The sequence below is a fragment of the Thalassophryne amazonica genome, chromosome 2 (genome assembly GCF_902500255.1).
Source record: "Thalassophryne amazonica chromosome 2, fThaAma1.1, whole genome shotgun sequence".
In the NCBI taxonomy this organism is placed as follows: domain Eukaryota; kingdom Metazoa; phylum Chordata; class Actinopteri; order Batrachoidiformes; family Batrachoididae; genus Thalassophryne; species Thalassophryne amazonica.
In genome coordinates, this window is record NC_047104.1 from 73,833,629 (window position 1) to 73,851,588 (window position 17,960).

General features: G+C 40.4%; 1 protein-coding gene across 1 annotated transcript; it reads right to left on the reverse strand.

Moving 5' to 3' along the window:
* Positions 1–239: 239 nt before the first annotated feature.
* On the reverse strand, positions 240–17,336 carry LOC117526024 (keratinocyte-associated protein 3). The gene is made up of 6 exons (XM_034188017.1): positions 17,217–17,336; positions 9,100–9,284; positions 6,726–6,785; positions 6,113–6,310; positions 5,724–5,855; positions 240–1,380 (listed from the first exon to the last, which is right to left on the reverse strand). Exons 1-6 carry the CDS (start codon positions 17,227–17,229, stop codon positions 1,309–1,311), a joined length of 660 nt encoding a protein of 219 aa, XP_034043908.1. The 5' UTR covers positions 17,230–17,336; the 3' UTR covers positions 240–1,308.
* Between the last annotated feature and the right edge of the window lie 624 nt (positions 17,337–17,960).

The following is a 17,960-nucleotide window of genomic DNA, read 5'->3' on the forward strand; positions in this document are numbered from 1 at the left end:
TCAAAACCACTCTTCAGAAAAACAACGGGTGACGTTACATAGGTTTGTCCATTATAAATGTCCCGTTGCATGTATTGTAAAAGTCATAAGTTGCGATTAGGAATGACATCAGACCCACGTTAAATGCATTCTAACTTATACAACGCTGCAAGTTGGAAAACAAGATGGACACCTTCAAAATGTATAAGTAAGGAGTATAAGAGCTATAAAAATATGTGGCCCACAAATGAGACCTCATAGAAGAGGACAAAAGGTTGACGTGAACATTTATTTCATGAGTAAACACAAGACATACTACATTAAACATTTTTTAAACTGCAATTTACCACATGCAATATTATTCTGTACCCTGCCATAAAATATTATTACTGTGTATGTGGAAGCATACAATTATGAAGCAAAAATGATTAAATGTTTTATAAAAATGCATAGATCAAATACATTAATCACATTTCAGCAGTCTGCACGCGGGCACACACACACACACACACACACACACACACACACACACACACACACACACACACACACACACACACACACACACACACACACACACACACACACACACACCTCTTCTGGCCCAGATGGAACAGAGCATTTAATCACTTTAGGGAAGTATTAAGATTTGGAAAATGTGTAAATTCTTAAACATATTTTGCTGAAATCAAAGGACATACTTTTATAGCTCAAGCCAAAAATAGCCAAATTCTAGATAAAATAAGTAACAAAAACAAAACTTTACTACAATTCATGTAGTAAATTTACTTCATGTGACAAGGCACCTTTGGTACATAGCAATTATAAACACTCAAGTATGAAACATTATAAAAACTAAAATAATCACCTTTCACTTTCTGATCCAATTTGTTGGATTTGATAGTGAGTCAAACTCCATGTACAAATACATACAAAACTAAATCTCACTTATGCACCAGCACAGTTGGCAGTGTCTGCATAAATTTTTATTTAGTGCTTCAGTAGTCATTTGGAATGTATCTGAAGAATAACTGAATCTGTATCTCAGAAATGGAAAGGAGTCAAGAAAACCAAAACAAAAACCTGCTTTATATATATATATATAAAAAAATAAGCAAATCCAGTGCACATGAGTACATGCGTGTACACAGTATAACTACCACACTAACGTCACTGCCTGACAAAAAGCAGCACCTGTACCATAGTACTGCGATGACATCAACACTGGCTGTTGTGCATTATCTAAAAACCAGAATGCAGGACAAATGAAGTCTTGTGGCGTGCATTTACACTGATCTATGTGAAAACAGATTTTTTTCAGCATTTTGTTTAGACCTCAAGGCTGGTCTCCGTTCTCATCAGGGGTTGACTATGGGTCGATAATTTGGCTTCTTCCTCAACCTGGAAAAGAAAACGTTTAATAAGTTACATGGGGAAGCACATGAGGATTGTTTGTGGTCATTGCAGTGGTACTCAAGTAGTAAGTAGTATGGTAGTTGAGTACAGTATTGGGAGCAACTGGCAATGCAGTCATTGAAACTTGCAGTTTGTCTTTCTGTACAAAAACAAGATGTTTGTGAATAGCGAGGAGGTGATGGCAACACATGAGCCAGAAAGTACACACCCTTAACAAAAAGACAATGACTTCTTTTTAGATTGGTCAAATAATTGATGAAGACCTAAGCTTAAAATAAATGCCACATAGATAAAAATAGAAATATCTAATTATTTCTCTTAATTATTTCATGAAAACATTAATCAGACAGCCGGAGCTGTGGCAAAATTTGTATGAGAATAGCTGGTAGTTACAGCTGTATCTTCAGCCTGCCAATGTGAAAAATATAAACCTTTTTGTACTTCAGCTAGTTAACGTTTTGAATACAGAATTATCCAAATAAGGAATACTCGCATGTTGCCTATGGTGATCCACGGGCTGTAGATTGGGTAGTGTTTATAAAATAGGTAGCTGACATTTTTTAGGGGTGGTAATAAATTATGCAAAGTTTTTAGAATGGCGCGTGAGCCCAAAATGTTTTTAGAACATTAGACCTCAATCATTTTTAGAAGAACTCAACCCTTTTATTTCCTGATAATTACCTAATTTTTTAATATTAATTTACTGTCTTAATGTATTTCTAAACTGTTTAGTTCTTGTTGTCATATACACACCATTATTATTATTATTATTATTATTATGAGTATTATTTTATTATTATTTCTACTTTGTCATTTGATTTTTAAATTGACTACAACGGAAACAAGATGGAAATAATACATGGATGACACTTTCTTGTGTGATCCATGTATTTTTAATGTATTTACAATTATATTATGTATTTGCATTGAACTTATTAAATAAAATCACACACGCACACACAGACCCCACTTCGCTTTTAATATATATTTTTCCGCTCCCTGCTAGAATGGCATTTGAGTCCAGAATGTAATTATCAATGTCCATTGTTCAGTGTTGTTCAATAATATCCACAGTTTAGAATATTTGTCCTATCAGTGTTCCGTTTTGGTGGAGTTCATCCTTGACCCAAAATACACAAACATACCAAGCAGCAAATGTCACCTCTCCCCAGTTTCTCTGTGATGGCACTCGTACACACGCACACATACACGCACACAGAGGCCACTTGGCTATTAATATATAGATTGATTCAGTGGATTCAGTTCATGTTCTTCACGCAGAGTACACTCTCCTTCCTTCTGGGAGAAGGTACAGAGTTCCTCGGAGTAGACTGAATAGATTTAAAAATTCATTCGTCCCCATGTCTATTAAATTGTTAAACAATAATGTTTAAAATTGGAATTATGCAATATTTATGGTGTTTCTCCTGACTCCTGTCATGTTAATTTGTTATGGATGTGGTTGTGTTTTTATCTGTATTGTTTGTTTTCTCTTTTCTTGTAAGGCACCTAGCATGAGTCCAAGACAAATTTCCCTGAGGGGACAATAAAGTGTATCGTATCGTATTAAGAAATGTATATTCAAGCAATGCACAAGGTCTATTAGAAAAGAAACCGACCTTTTTATTTTTTTCAAAAATTATATGGATTTGAATCATGTGTGATTGCGTCAGACAAGCTTGAACCCTCCTGCGCATGTGTGAGTTTTTTCACGCCTGTCGGTTGCGTCATTCGTCTGTGGGCAGGCTTTGAGTGAGCACTGGTCCACCTCCCTCGTCGGAATTCCTTTGTCTGACTTCTTCCTGAGAGACTGGCGCTTTGCTTGATCAAAATTTTTTCAGGAACTGTAAGGCACATCCAAGTGTGTTGTGAAAGTGTCGTGACACGGACCCACAACAGGGGGCGTTAATGAACGGACAATGGATAAGCCAAAAGTAACAATTTAATGTTGTGAATTGTACAACGACGTACAGACAATAACAATATGGTGACTGTCAATCATACACCAGGTGACGTGTGGGCAGGCTCGACGATAGAAGACGCCTGGCGAGAGAAGAGCCGGGTCCCACACAGCTTCCACTGCCAACGGAGCTGAAGAACACCGGAGCCGCCAAGCCCTGCGCCCCAGGTGGCCGCTGTCTTCAGCAGTCAGACCCGGTACTGCTGGCAGAGAACAGAGACAGTCCTGATGAGTGTGAGGTCGCACACTCAGTAATCCCACAGTCTGTACACAATTAGGAGGGAGCACCTCCACCTCCAATCACACTCGTGCAGCTCCTGTCTAACCACTTATCTGGTTGGGGTGTGAAGCGAAGCCGTCGCTGATCACACCAAACGCCAATCCCACAGATAAGGACACACCACAGAAAAACGGCTGCAAAGAAGTTCAGATTATTACTCAATGTTTTGAGTCAGCAGAGAAAATTACCTGGATGGTAGCTGATTTCTCGGCGGGGAGGTGGAGTTGCAGTCCGGCCTTTATGGTGGTGGTGATGAGTAGTGGATGAGTGACAGCTGGTACGGATGATGAGTGACAGCTGTCACTCCTGGTCGCTCCGACGCCCTCTCGTGCTTGAAGCCCGCACTTCAAGCAGGGCGCCATCTTGTGGTGGTGGGCCAGCAGTACCTCCTCTTCAGCGGCCCACACAACAAAGTGGACACCATTTGAGAAATTCAGACGGTTTTTGGCGAAAACTTTAACGGCGAGTCGGCACACAGCCGCTCATGGCGCGGCGCCACAGCAAAACACCTCCGTTGAAAGTCTCACAGGACAAGTTTGAACATGCCCAGCTGTTAAACAATTTCTCGGATACTCACTCGACTGAAAGCCATCAAAAACCACTTGAATCTTACGAATGGTTATCAACACAGAGGTGTTTTGCTGTGGCGCCGCGCCATGAGCGGCTGGGTGCCGACGCGCGAATCCGTCCGCACGTCTTTCATTACAAAATCTCCTTAACAGTGGAATGTCCGATAACTGCTGATCCCGACCTCTTCTGAAACTTCTCTGTTCCCGCACGACATCCTGCGTCAACAGAGGCTTAAATTTGGAAGTTTTCAGCTTGAAACAGGCTGACGACGGCGGCTCGGGGTAAGGCGCACCGTCCGGCGCTGTGGGCTGTCCTTAAAGCGATAGTAACACTCCTTAATCTCTCATCAGCCATTAAAATTTTCACCGAAAACCGTCTGAATTTCTCGAATGGTGTCCACTTGGATGTGCCTTACAGTTCCTGAAAAAATTTTGATCAAGCAAAGTGCCAGTCTCTCAGGAAGAAGTCAGACAAAGGAATTCCGACGAGGGGGGGTGGACCAGTGCTCACTCAAAGCCTGCCCACAGGCGAATGACGCAACCGACAGGCGTGGAAAAACTCACGCATGCGCACGAGGGTTCAAGCTTGTCTGACGCAATCACACGTGATTCAAATCCATATAGTTTTTGAAAAAATAAAAAGGTCGGTTTCTTTTCTAATAGACCTCGTACATGCTTGTGCACCTGCATATCTTGTACTGGCTCCAGTCTTTTTAATATGACATCCATAATGTGATATAAATGCACGTTCCTGAACTGTCCAGCAGGTGGCAGCATATCGAGCCATGTGTTCCTCATGAGGCCCCAGAACAGCATTTGAAACATGATTAAAAGGTTTCGGTGATTTTGTGTTTGCCATGAGTAGTTCTGGTTTTACTTTCTCGTTGTGGTGTGTATTTTAACCTGTATTTGGAAATGTAGTAGGCATCATGTTTCTCCACACAGTTGCTGTTAACGCATGTGAAGGCAAGCTGCATCGATTACGCATCAAGCGTCACACAGGTTTCGCTCTCGTGCGCTCCCATTTTCAGCAGTTACATAAGCCACATTTAAATGATCTACTACATAAAGCGCATTCATTCTTCTAAATGGAACTTGAAACGGCAGCCTTTCCTTCATTCCTCCCTTCACTCTGGACACATTCAAAGATGATATGCTTATGAAACTGTCACTGTGGAATGTTCAGAGATCAACTGAAAGATATTTGAATTCTGAATAATCTTGATTACTGAGAGTGCACTCCCCCAACCTCTCCTGACAGAGAAGAAAGTTAAAAAGAAATGTGCTCTTGCAAAGGTTGCATGGCCTTCTTTATATGTGATCAATTGCTTTAATCTGCAATATTTTCTAAAGTTGATGAGTTAATTCAAATTTAGAATCAACACAGTGTCAGACAGTCTCTTGGTACTCTTGGATATACACGAACAGTCCAAGGTTTGGACACAGCAGCTATAAAGATGGATTTAAAAAAAATATACAAGCAGACCAACCAATACCACACTGCCAACCAATAACACACCTGGTTCTTGTTTCTGGTCCCACAGCATGCCAGTCCTTTGAGAATCAATCCAACAATGAAGCACCAGACAGACAGTGTGGTCTCAACTGCTGCCATCACAGCACAAGTCACCCAAAGTGTCAGTGCAGTATCCTGACGCAAGAAATTGATGGGAAAAAAGAAGACAAAATGGTTAACGTGCTAAACATTTTTCGAGTCAAAAATGTATTTGGGCCAGAAAAGAATCAACGGGAAAAAAGAGAGAAGCAGGTAAATGGATAGGATGAGGTGAGGATTTTCAAAGAGGTGGGTTCATTTGAACAAGTATTTAGGTAGGGACCTCGCCATGATTTGTAAAGGATAATACACATCAATATCAATGCCGCAGTAAGAAGAAAGGTAACACTCACATAGATTCTTGTCGTATCAAATGGGCATTCAGCACTGATGGGTGATCGAGCATTAATCGGAAACTTTGCGTCAATGCATCCCTGCATCAAACCCTGCCCGTTGTGTGCAACTGTGATACCAACAGCCATGATGAGCATAATCAAACACACCGCCGAGAGCAAGGCATTCAGTAATGACACAATAAGAAGTCCTGTTTTCTGGGGACAGAATGACAAAAGAGAATACAGAAATTAGTTGACACACTCTTCTGGGGAAAGTAGGTGTGACCAAAACAATATTATCTGCAGTTAAAGACACGGAGCTCTATCGAGGTGTAAGTGATAATAATGACAATAACACGATTTTAATCTGGGCCCTATGGTTGATGACTGGCCTTCAATCAATGGTTAGCAGCTGTCATTTCATTAGCAGCCAGAGGCTTAAGTCAAGGGCTGTGAGATGAACAAATTCAATGCCTTTTAAGACGATGTGCACTGTTGACTCCAAGTTTCTATTTAAACGATATGAGCGCTAGGTGTGAAAATGACAGGTGTGCTGGTTGGAAGCTAAGAATGACACGTGCTGTGTGCTGCTTTGCACCAAAGGTAAAATAGGGGCCAGTGTGTGTCTTACCAGTTTAGAGGCCGCAAGATTTCTTGACACCACAATGGCAACAATACCAGTGGTTACGCTCTGCAAAATTACATTGAAAACATGGTTAATTCACTGTAATGTCATTTTAACATGGGCTAGAATTTACTGTCTCCCAACACCATTTAATGGATTGAGGGGTGGGGTTGTATGGGAATACATTTAGTTTAACAACATAAAATACTGAATTGTGTCTACAGGTGCATCTCAAAAAACTTGAATATTGTGGAAAAAGTTCAATGCTTTTGTCAGGTATTTCATAGTGAAAATTTTACATATTCTACAATACATAGAAACTAGAATTTTTCAGTCGTATTTTAATTTTGATAATTGCAGCCTCCTGCTCCAAAAATATAAAATGTATATCTCAGAATATTAGAATATTTTATTTCAAGTCACTACTTATGCAGCATTAATACCGTGATTCTTTCAAATCTGATTTCAGTACATACACATCCACAACCATGGGGAAGACTGCTGACTTAACACTACTTCTCGACAAATGTCAACTTTGGCAACTTTTTCTATTTAGTCTTAGTCGTGTGTCAAATATCCTTTTAAGTTTTAGTCATATTTAGTCATTCACATACCATTTTCATTTGGTCATGTTTTAGTTGACTAAAGGTGTGTTAATTTTAGTCTAGTTTTACATTAGTTTCGTTTAATGTGAATGGACTTAATACACCAGTTAAAAGTAATCACTATCGGCCAAAATTTTGTCGAAAGAACGCCGATAATTTCTCATAAAAAGAACAGTTACTGAAATAATGTTTGCGTCGGCAATGTAAAATGTCCTTGCACCGTTTGTCCAGTAGATGGAGCTCTGACTCCATTCAACTGAGCTGCTTACACCCCTGCTTAAATGTGTTCATCACCGGCCCCGTAGTTAGCCGTCACACTGCACTGATCGGCTGACAAAAGCATACAAGTAAGTTTATAAGTATCTATATCCTTATCCTGAACTGATATCTAAGTTGCAGCAACAAGAGGCACAAGATCAGATGTATTTCACAACTCTTTTTAAGGATATGTATTTGCTAATTTCACAAAGGTTTAATTTTTGATTGCATTTTTTGAACTTGAAAATTCTTCTCTGTTATAAAGTTAAACAATATGAGGACAAAGCTTCAGCTTTTAGCTCATACCTTTTTTGTTAAGGGTCCAAAAAAGAACATTTTATTCATAAAAAAAACAAACAAAAAAAACCCCCCAACATCGGCTGATTAATCGGCTATTGGCAAATCAGCCGATTTATCGATTATCTGCATTTTTTTTCATCCAAATATCGTTAGCGGCATCGGCCTCAAAAAATCCATATCGGTCGGGCTCTTGTTAAAAGGGAAAAGGTCATGAGAAGAATAAAGAAAGAAAAAGCCCAGATAGTATTCATACCCATTTAGACTGAATGGACTATGAAAAACTAAAGAAATTTGTTTATAAAAGTGCATATTATAGTTCTTATGCAAAAAAAGAGAGAGATGTGTTAGAATACTGATATCAAATACTGTCAAGTTTGTAAGGTGATGAGAGAAATAAGAGACAAAAAGGGAGGTATATACTGATCAAAGGAAAACTCAAAGATCAAATTATCGCATTGGTCAATATATATGCACCACCAGATAGTTTCTATAAAATCTTTTTTTTTTTTTTACTATTTTAAACGATTAAGAATAGAAACAGAAGGGATCTTACTATGTGGTGGAGATTTTAATATAGTCCTTAGACAAAAACTAGATACAACATGCAATGGCATACCTGTTTCACCACATAGAGTCGAACACTACATTTAAAATCAATGACATGGCAGATGGGCAGCACCTTCAGCCCTACACTCTTCCCCTTCAGGTGTAAGATGGAGTACGTCAGATACTCCTTTTATACACTTCATATTACATATTCTTATGCATTTCCTGACCCTTTACATTTTGCAGCTACATCTATATATTCTTTATATTTTGTGTGTATTTGTTTTTAGACTTGCATGTATTTTTTGTGTGTATTTTCATGGCTGTTAAGCAGCTATCCCTCTTCTATAATCTGTGGCGTTGATGCTACAAAACCTGAAATTCATCCCATGGGATGTATAACAGAGTGATTTTCTTACAGAGTGATCTACATTTATTTCACAATAAGAAAAGCCTGCGTCATCTGCTAACATTAACCCGTTTTGCCCCACTGGCAGCAATTGTTGCCCAAGTGTAACACTGTCATTTTCTACTCACAATAAAAAAATCTCAAAGATACTAATGCAACTTTTTCCACTTATAAAAAAAAGTCTGGGCATAAACGGGTTAATGATATGTCATTTGATGCAGTTTTCCCGATGTGGATGCTGATTGTGTAAGAACTGACTCACCAGCAGGCCAGAGGTGACAGAGATGACATTGACTGCAGTGTATTCTGTGGTGATGTGATGGCTGGGATTGGAAATATGACGGAGGATATTTCCATGGACAATTGCGCAAAGAATTAAGTTAATATGGCCAACCAGGATGAGAGCTAACCCCTTTTTCATCAGCCTGTTTGGCCCCTTGTCCTTGTCTGCAACACAGAAATACATTGAGCAATTAATAAAGGCTACATATCTGTGTATAATGTCATTCAATCATTTATCTCAACCTGCTTATTACAGACTGGGGGGTGGGGGTGGTGCTGGAGCCTGCCTCAGTGGTGTCTGGGTGAGAGAGGCAGGGCACACCATGGACAGGCCACCAGTCTATCACAGAGCTGACACATATATAGACAAAGACATTCACACACCTATGGTCAAATTAGCCACCATTTCATCTTACCTTTAAGTCTTTGGAAGTGGGCGGAAGCTGGAGTACCCAGAAGGAACTGTTGAAGATCAGTAGAGCTATGTGATTGGTTGAAAAATGACATACTGTTCAACAAGTTGTTGGACAGTATGTCTCACAGCCATGTCCTTGGTCTACTTGATAACTTCTTATCCCCTCTGGGATGCTATGATGCATACTGTTCTTCAGAGGTGTCAAGTAACGAAGTACAAATACTTCGTTACTGTACTTAAGTACACTTTTTAGGTATCTATACTTTACTCCATTACTTATTTTTCTGCCTACTTCTGACTTCTACTCATTACATTTTCACACAAGTATCTGTACTTTCTATTCCTTACATTTTTAAAACAAACAGCCTCGTTACGCTTGGCTTCAGTTTAATGTTTATATATGTATTTCACGTCATGTGCGCCTGTAATCACCTTTTCTGCAGCACGGCTTTGCTTTGAACCGTGAACCAATCGAAGCAGTGGTTCGCAGATTGAAGCAATGCTTCGACCTATTGCTTCGTTTATTCTTTCTTTCGCTTAATTTCCCCCGCTAAAACCATAAAGAGCATACTTCTGTGAGTATTATTTACCTTTTCTATGTTAAACCGACCTGTTATGGTCTTCTGAAACAGCTGATAGATGTATTTTATAACTTAAAAACGGGAGCGATGCTAACGCGTTAGCATGTCTATGGCATTTTCAATGTTAAAACTTAGCATTAAGCAATTGCAGTTCTCATCACGTTCGGGTGCATTTTTCAGATTGTAATATTTCTTAAATTTATTTTTGTTTATATATTAATAATCTAATGATTATTATATACAATTTTAGAGGAAGAGGCAAAAAGAACCTGAATAGAAACACAACAGAAAATATAAAAGCAACTAACAATGAACATACATAAATAAAGTGTTTCCTGTGAACACCTAGTGACTCTTACACCTCCATTTCATCCCTGTCTTATTTAATGACTGTTTGTTTCGGTCAAACCATATTTTCAATTTGTTAATTTCTTCAGTGATTTCCTCCAGAACTATCTGCCAAACTAGAAAACTGCTGCATCCTAGTAAGAGCAGAATACTACTGGAATGAATTTGAATAAGGAAAGTTGTGGGGGTTTTTTTGTTTGTTTTTGTTTTTCCTTCACTAAATGGATGCTGCACTCACTGCAGTTTATTGTCTGGAATAGTCCCAGATTGCATTTCAGAGCTTCTAGAATTGAAACATTTGCGTGCAGGTGGTGCTGGGGGATAATTTTGGGTTTTGGGTCTTGGGCCACATGTAGAACGAATCAGTTTTTAATTTAAGCTTTCAATTCATATAGTGGCATCTTTTTTTTTTTAAGGTTACTTTATACTTTTATACTTTAAGTAGGTTTTGGAGCACATACTTTTTCACTTTTTTTTTTTTTTTTTTTTAAGGTTACTTTATACTTTTATACTTTAAGTAGGTTTTGGAGCACATACTTTTTCACTTTTTTTTTTTTTTTTTAAGGTTACTTTATACTTTTATACTTTAAGTAGGTTTTGGAGCACATACTTTTTCACTTTTACTTGAGTAAAGAGGTCAAGTTGATACTTCAACTTTTACCAGAGTGTTTTTAAACTGCAGTATCTATACTTCTACTTAAGTAACAAATGTGTGTACTTTTGACACCACTGCTGTTCTTTGCTTACCACGCTACACAGACAAAACACAGTTTTGATTTGACACATACCGTTTCAGATATATCAAATGCAACATTTTTCAACCAATCACATAGCTCTACTGATCCACGCACAGGGCAACGGCCCACCCACCTGGGTGCGGAGTCGAGAGCAGGCAGAAGATGCAGAGAATGCACTGGGTGAGGGCAGCTTGCAAGCTGTCGCAGCAACTCTCTGTTCAGTGAAGGCATCTTTTTAATATGACATCAAAAATTGAAGTCTGTTTCCTGTCAGTCTTTGAGTCTTCTGAGTTTACTCCCCACATTAAACTATCAGGAGGTGGGAAAACCCCCAACAGAACACACAAACACGGGGAGAACATTTTTAAAACAAAACACAGAATTATCATTCTTAATCTAAAATGATTCTTCTTCTTCTTTTGGCTGCTCTTGTTAGGGGTCCAAACGGCAGATCAATCGTTTCCATCTCACCCTGTCCTCTGTATCTTCCTCCATCACAACAACCACCTGCATGTCCTCCCTCAGCATGTCCATAAACCTTCTCGTTCACCTTCCTCTTCTCCTCCTGCTTGGTGGCTCCATCCTCAGCATCTTTCTCCCTATGTATTCTGGGTCCCTCCTCTGGACATGTTCAAATCATCTCAGTCTCACCTCTGACGTTGTCTCCTATGCTGTCCGTCTGATATGTTCATTCCTAACCCTGTCCATCCTCATCACTCCCAAAGAAAATCTCAACATCTTCAGCTCTGCCTCCTGTCTTTTTGTTTGTGCCACCGCCTCTAAGCCATACAACATAACTGCTCTCACTGCTTTCTTGTAGACACTCTCCTTCACTCTTGCAGATAAGCTCATGTCACAAATCACTCCTGCCATCTTTCTCCACCCACTCCACCCTGCCTGCGCTCTCTTCTTCACCTCTCTACCTCATTCTACATTACTTTGCACAGTTCACCCCATGTATTTAAATTCATCTACTTTCACCACCTCTACTCCTTGTTAACCACAATATCATGGGCACAATTTGGTGGGGGATAGGGCGGACATGCCCCCCCCCACCTTTTCAACCAGGGGGGACAGAATATGGTATGTCCCCCCCACTTTCTGACATATATGTGTGTACTTGAAACATCCTATGCCAGTCTTATGTGCAAACCATGTCAGTCTTATGTGCAAACCATGTCAGAATAGTATCTTTGTTTCTGCAAGTTTGTATTTTTAGCAGCATTGACTTGTTTACAACATCTGTTTCTTGTTTGTCACATTCGGAATTTTCTGGGACTGCATTTGCCCAGATTTGAAACCAAAAATAGTTGCCTCTAGGGACTAGTGTCTACACATAAGTATCAATGGTCCATATGCTAATTTACTAAATTCTGAAAGTTAGAAAAGGAAATCAGAAAAGCTATCTGGGACCTCAGAAAGCCCATCTGCAATTATTGCTTGATCTCCAAAATCAGTCTATGCAAGCGAAATCATGTTCAGTATGAGTGTTGTCATTAGTGCCACTTCGAAAATTAAATTCATGATAAGTAATTTATCCTAAACTTATGATCTGTTGTTTTTTTCAAACTTATGCAAAAACAAATCTTGAGAAAAAAAAATACAGTATGTGATAGTTAATCATTATTAAGAGCCTGTTCTTTCATATTTATGAATACATTTTACCAGATTGCAGTTGGTTTTTTTTTGTTTTTTTTAATGAAAACTCAACCTATCATTCTGCTGCTCACTTTGCTGACTCACGACTGTGCAGCAATGCACAGCTCGAACCACATCATCAAGTTTGCAGATGATACGACTGTGGTGGGTCTCATCAGCAAGAATGAGGAGTCAGCATACAGAGAGGAAGTGCTACGGATAATGGACTGGTGCAGAACCAACAACCTGTCTCTGAACGTAGACAAGACCAAAGAGATGGTTGTTGACTTCAGAAGGACAAGGCGTGATCACTCTCCACTGCACATCGACGGCTCTGCTGTGGAGATCGTCAAGAACACCAAGTTTCTTGGAGTTCACCTGGCAGAGGATCTCACCTGGTCCCTCAACACCAGCACCATAACCAAGAAAGCCCAGCAGCGTCTCTACTTCCTGCGAAGGCTGAAGAAGGCACATCTCCCACCTCCCATCCTCACCACATTCTACAGAGGAACCATCGAGAGCATCCTGAGCAGCTGTATCACTGCCTGGTTTGGGAACTGCACCGTATTGGATCACAAGTCCCTGCAGCGAGTAGTGAGGACGGCTGAGAAGATCATCGGTGTCTCTCTTCCCACCATCACAGACATTTACACCACACGCTGCATCCGCAAAGCAACCAGTATTGTGGATGATCACACACACCCCTCACACTCACTATTCACCCTCCTACCGTCTGGAAAAAGGTACCAAAGCATCCGGGCCCTCACGTCCAGACTGTGCAACAGCTTCTTCCCCCAAATAATCAGACTCCTTAACAACCAGAGTCTGGTCTGAACAGTCACACATATTTCAGTGACTGGACTGAACACACACACACACACACACACACACACAAAATCTCATCTTTTAAGAGTGCAATGTTTATGGTCAATAACTGCTGATATGCTTTTCACTTTATAAAAAATGGTCACAACCGCACTTTACTGCTTACCTGTATTTATTATTGTTTATTGTGATAAATCATAATAATATTCTTTGTAGCACCTTTGGTCCTGGAGGAACGTTGTTTCGTTTCACTGTGTATATGGTTGAAATGACAATAAAAACTACTTGAACTTGAACTTTTTGAGTTCTACACATGTGGTGATACCTTATGAGGTCTGTCCATAAAGTATCGTACCTTTTTATTTATTTTTTTTAAACTATATGGATTTGATTCATATGTTTTCACGTCAGACAAGCTTGAACCCTTGTGCGCATGCATGATTTTTTCCACGCCTGTCGGTGACGTCATTCCCCTGTGAGCACGCCTTATGGAAGGAGTGGTCCCGCCCCGTCATCGGATTTTCATTGTCTGGAAATGGCGGAATGATTTGGGGTTTTTTCCATCAGAATTTTTTCAGAAGCTGTTAGAGACTGGCACCTGGAAACCATTTGAAAAATTTATCTGGCTTTCGGTGAAAATTTTACGGGCTTCACAGAGAATAAGGACTATTACTTCAGCTTTAAGGACGGCCCACAATGGCGCTTGGTGCGCCGCGCTCCGAGCCGTGACGACAGGCACGAACCACCGGATCATTTCTAAATGGATGGCTTTGTGGAGCTGGGACTGTCGTGTGCACTTTCTCTGGTTATCACAAGAGCTGGACATCAACCATTTTCTGGCAGATTTCACTTTTAACAAGAGATTTTGTCGTGGAAAGCCGCGCGGAGACTTTGTGCGTCATGACCAATTCGCTGTTCGAGCGAGACAAAGAACACCTCCGTTTCGGCGTGCCAGAGGACAAGTTCAGACATGCCCAGCTCTCCACAATTTCTCTTATAACTCACTCGACTGGTAAGCATTGAAAGCCGAGATAGGCATGTCCGAATTTGTCCTCTGGTACACCCAAACGGAGGTGTTCCTTTGTCTCGCTTCCAAAGCGAATCAGCTTCTGAAAAAATTCTGATGGAAAAAAACCCCAAATCATTCCGCCATTTCCAGACAATGAAAATCCGACGACGGGGCGGGACCACTCCTTCCACAAGGCGTGCTCACAGGCGAATGACATCACCGACAGGCGTGGAAAAACTCACGCATGCGCACAAGGGTTCAAGCTTGTCTGATGTGAAAACATATGAATCAAATCCATATAGTTTAAAAAAAAAAAAAAAGGTACGATACTTTATGGACAGACCTCATATTTACACCATGTTAATAAAATCAATGCTGGATATTCTCTGAATAAAGTACTTATATCCACAGTTTCAAATTGCACAAGTCAAATGGTGTCCACTTTATGGTCTTCTCAAAACATTAAAATTACTGTTCTGGATGCTCAGAATGCATCTGAGCTTATCTAGAAACCATTGGCTTCTGCGGGCCTCGCACTTTGTCCCCCCCAATTTCTAGTTCTAAATTGCGCCCTTGCACACTATTCCACTGGACTTCCTCTAATTTACACACATAGACTCAGTCTTGCTCCTACTGACTTTTATTCTTCTTCTCTCCAGAGTGTACTATATCTCCACATTTCCAGGCTAGTCTCAACCTATTCTCTACTCTCACGACAGATCACAATGTCATCATTCAAAGGGTTAAGGGCACGATTATCTGTACATTCAATGAGTAGTTTTTCCTTACTAATCCCAGCACGTCCTGATTTACTCTCTCCACATCATCCAACCTTCTCTCTCTCTCTCTCTCTCTCTCTCTCATTTTCTTCATTCATTAGCTCTTCAAAATATTCCCTCCACCTTCTCAACGCACTGTCCTCGCTTGCGAGCACATTACCATCTGCATCCTTTATTACCTTTTCCAATTGTTCGAAATCACTTCACCTCCATCCAGTGCCTGTCTCACCTCCTCCCTGAATTTCACACAGCAGTAAAATAAAATTACAAAATAACAAAATAGGGCGGCATGGTGACTTAGTGGCTAGCACTGTTGCCACCTCCAAAAACATGCAGGTTATGTGAATTGGTGACTCTACATTGTCCGTAGGTGTGCATAAGTGTACATGGTACCAGAACACCCTAGGCCGACAATCGATAATTGATTTTGTGATCACATCCCCTGATCTAAGGCCGCATGTTCTGGACACTCAGGTGAAGAGAGGGGCAGAGGTGTCAAATGATCACCATCTGGTGGTGAGTTGGATCAGAGGGTGGGGGAGGACTTTGGACAGACCTGGTAAGCCCAAACTGATAGTGTGAGTGAACTGGGAACGTCTGGAGGAGCCCACTGTCCAACAGATCTTCAACTCACATCTCTGGCAGAGTTTTTCTAGCATCCCTGTGGAGGTTGGGGGCATTGAACCACAATGGTCAATGTTCATAGCTTCCATTGCTGAAGCTGCAATAGGGAGCTGTGGCCTGAAGGTATTAGGTGCCTCGAGGGGCGGCAAACACTGAAATCAGTTTATCCGCTGAAAATTCACTGGCTGCAAAAACGAGTGACCGCAGCACTGGAGTTAATTCATTCTGCTTCTCTGCAAAAACTCTGGAGTTCAGGAATTTCCAACATTTTATGTATTCTAGAAAGCAGTCATCATCCATACACACTACTTCAATATACATAGTTGCCAATATTAACATTAACCAACAAAAACAAGCTTCTTGTTGTGAAAGTGTAGTGACACGGACCCACAACAGGGGGCGTAAATGAACGGACAATAGAAGGAGTTAAATTTGAACACTTTACTGTTGTGAATGACACAACCACACACAGCAGATTATAGAATAAATACAAAGTCAATGGATAAAGGTGTCGTGTGGGCAGGCCCTCTCGTGCCTGAAGCCCGCACTTCAGGCAGGGCGCCCTCTGGTGGTGGGCCAGCAGTACCTCCTCTTCTGGCGGCCCACACAACACTTCTTTTCTCACTGGTGAAGGAAGCGGTGATCAGGCATACACAGAAATACATCGTGCCAGTAGGCGAGCTTGGACTTGTTTTTCCCTTGAAGCAGGTCCACTGCTACGATAAGGTCTATTTGCAGAGAATTTGTCAACTGCCATGGTGGACCAAAACAAAAGAAAGGGGGTCGTAACGTGCCCGCGGACCCCACATTGGCACTGTTTTTCAGCACGATGAGGTAACAGATAACTGCTTACTGTTGCTGTTAGTCTATTAAGAATATTTATAAAGGGTTAAGAGCACGAATATCTGTACATTCAATGAACAGAGCCATATTTATAACACGTTAATAAAGTATAAACCTGGACAAAGTGCGCTTTGACGTAGCACCGCCCCCGAACTCTTTTATTTTTACCTGTTGTCTGGGTTCGTGCCAGAAATAGAAAAATACTTTCGTTTACACAATCAGTTTCAACTAACTATATTTAAAAAAAAGATCGAGCTATTTCCTACTTTAAACCACATGTAATCGCAAAGGTACTCACCAAAAGTGCACATTTCTCCGTGAGGAACAGGCTGCAGAATTGATTCAAAACCTGTGTCGAACTCAGTGGTTCAAAATCATGACACGCTGCCCCGGGGTGACGTCATTACACAGAACGTCATGTGACCACCGAAGGTAAGCGAAACACCAAACGTAAATGCTAACAATTTTAACATGTTTTGTTTTAGTTATAGGATGGTTGTTCACAACTTGGAGTTTTCAGGCACTTTTATAACATGTACAAATCTTTTCAGAAAAGTGCAGTTCCCAAATTTGAATCACAATAAGTTCATTGATCACTCAGATCAATGAAAATAGTTTTCGTCTTGATGCATCCAAGGCGTTGAAAAACATGAACAAAAGATAAGCTTTTTACATTTTCAAAGTAACGACTCCCCTCACCTCCCCCCAAAAAAGGGGGGTTTCTGGTCCTGTTATAGTTGTCAAAACAACAGTCATAAGGTATTAAGAAGGTTTGTTAACCAACATTTGGTGTATCTCGCAGTCTCTACTGTTTAATTTTTAATGAATTTACCTATACTGTTTATTATTTACGTGGCATTCATTTTGTATTTTTATAAATTTTGCATTCAAGTCAGTGATAAATCACAGTTTACGTTTGTTTTTTTTTCTTCTCCAAAAAGATGTGAATGAACGTTCGTGTAGTGAACCAATTTCCGATACATGGTTCAACAAGGTTCAGAACTGAACAAAGCATTATTTCTGCGCTCACCGGGGAGCTGAA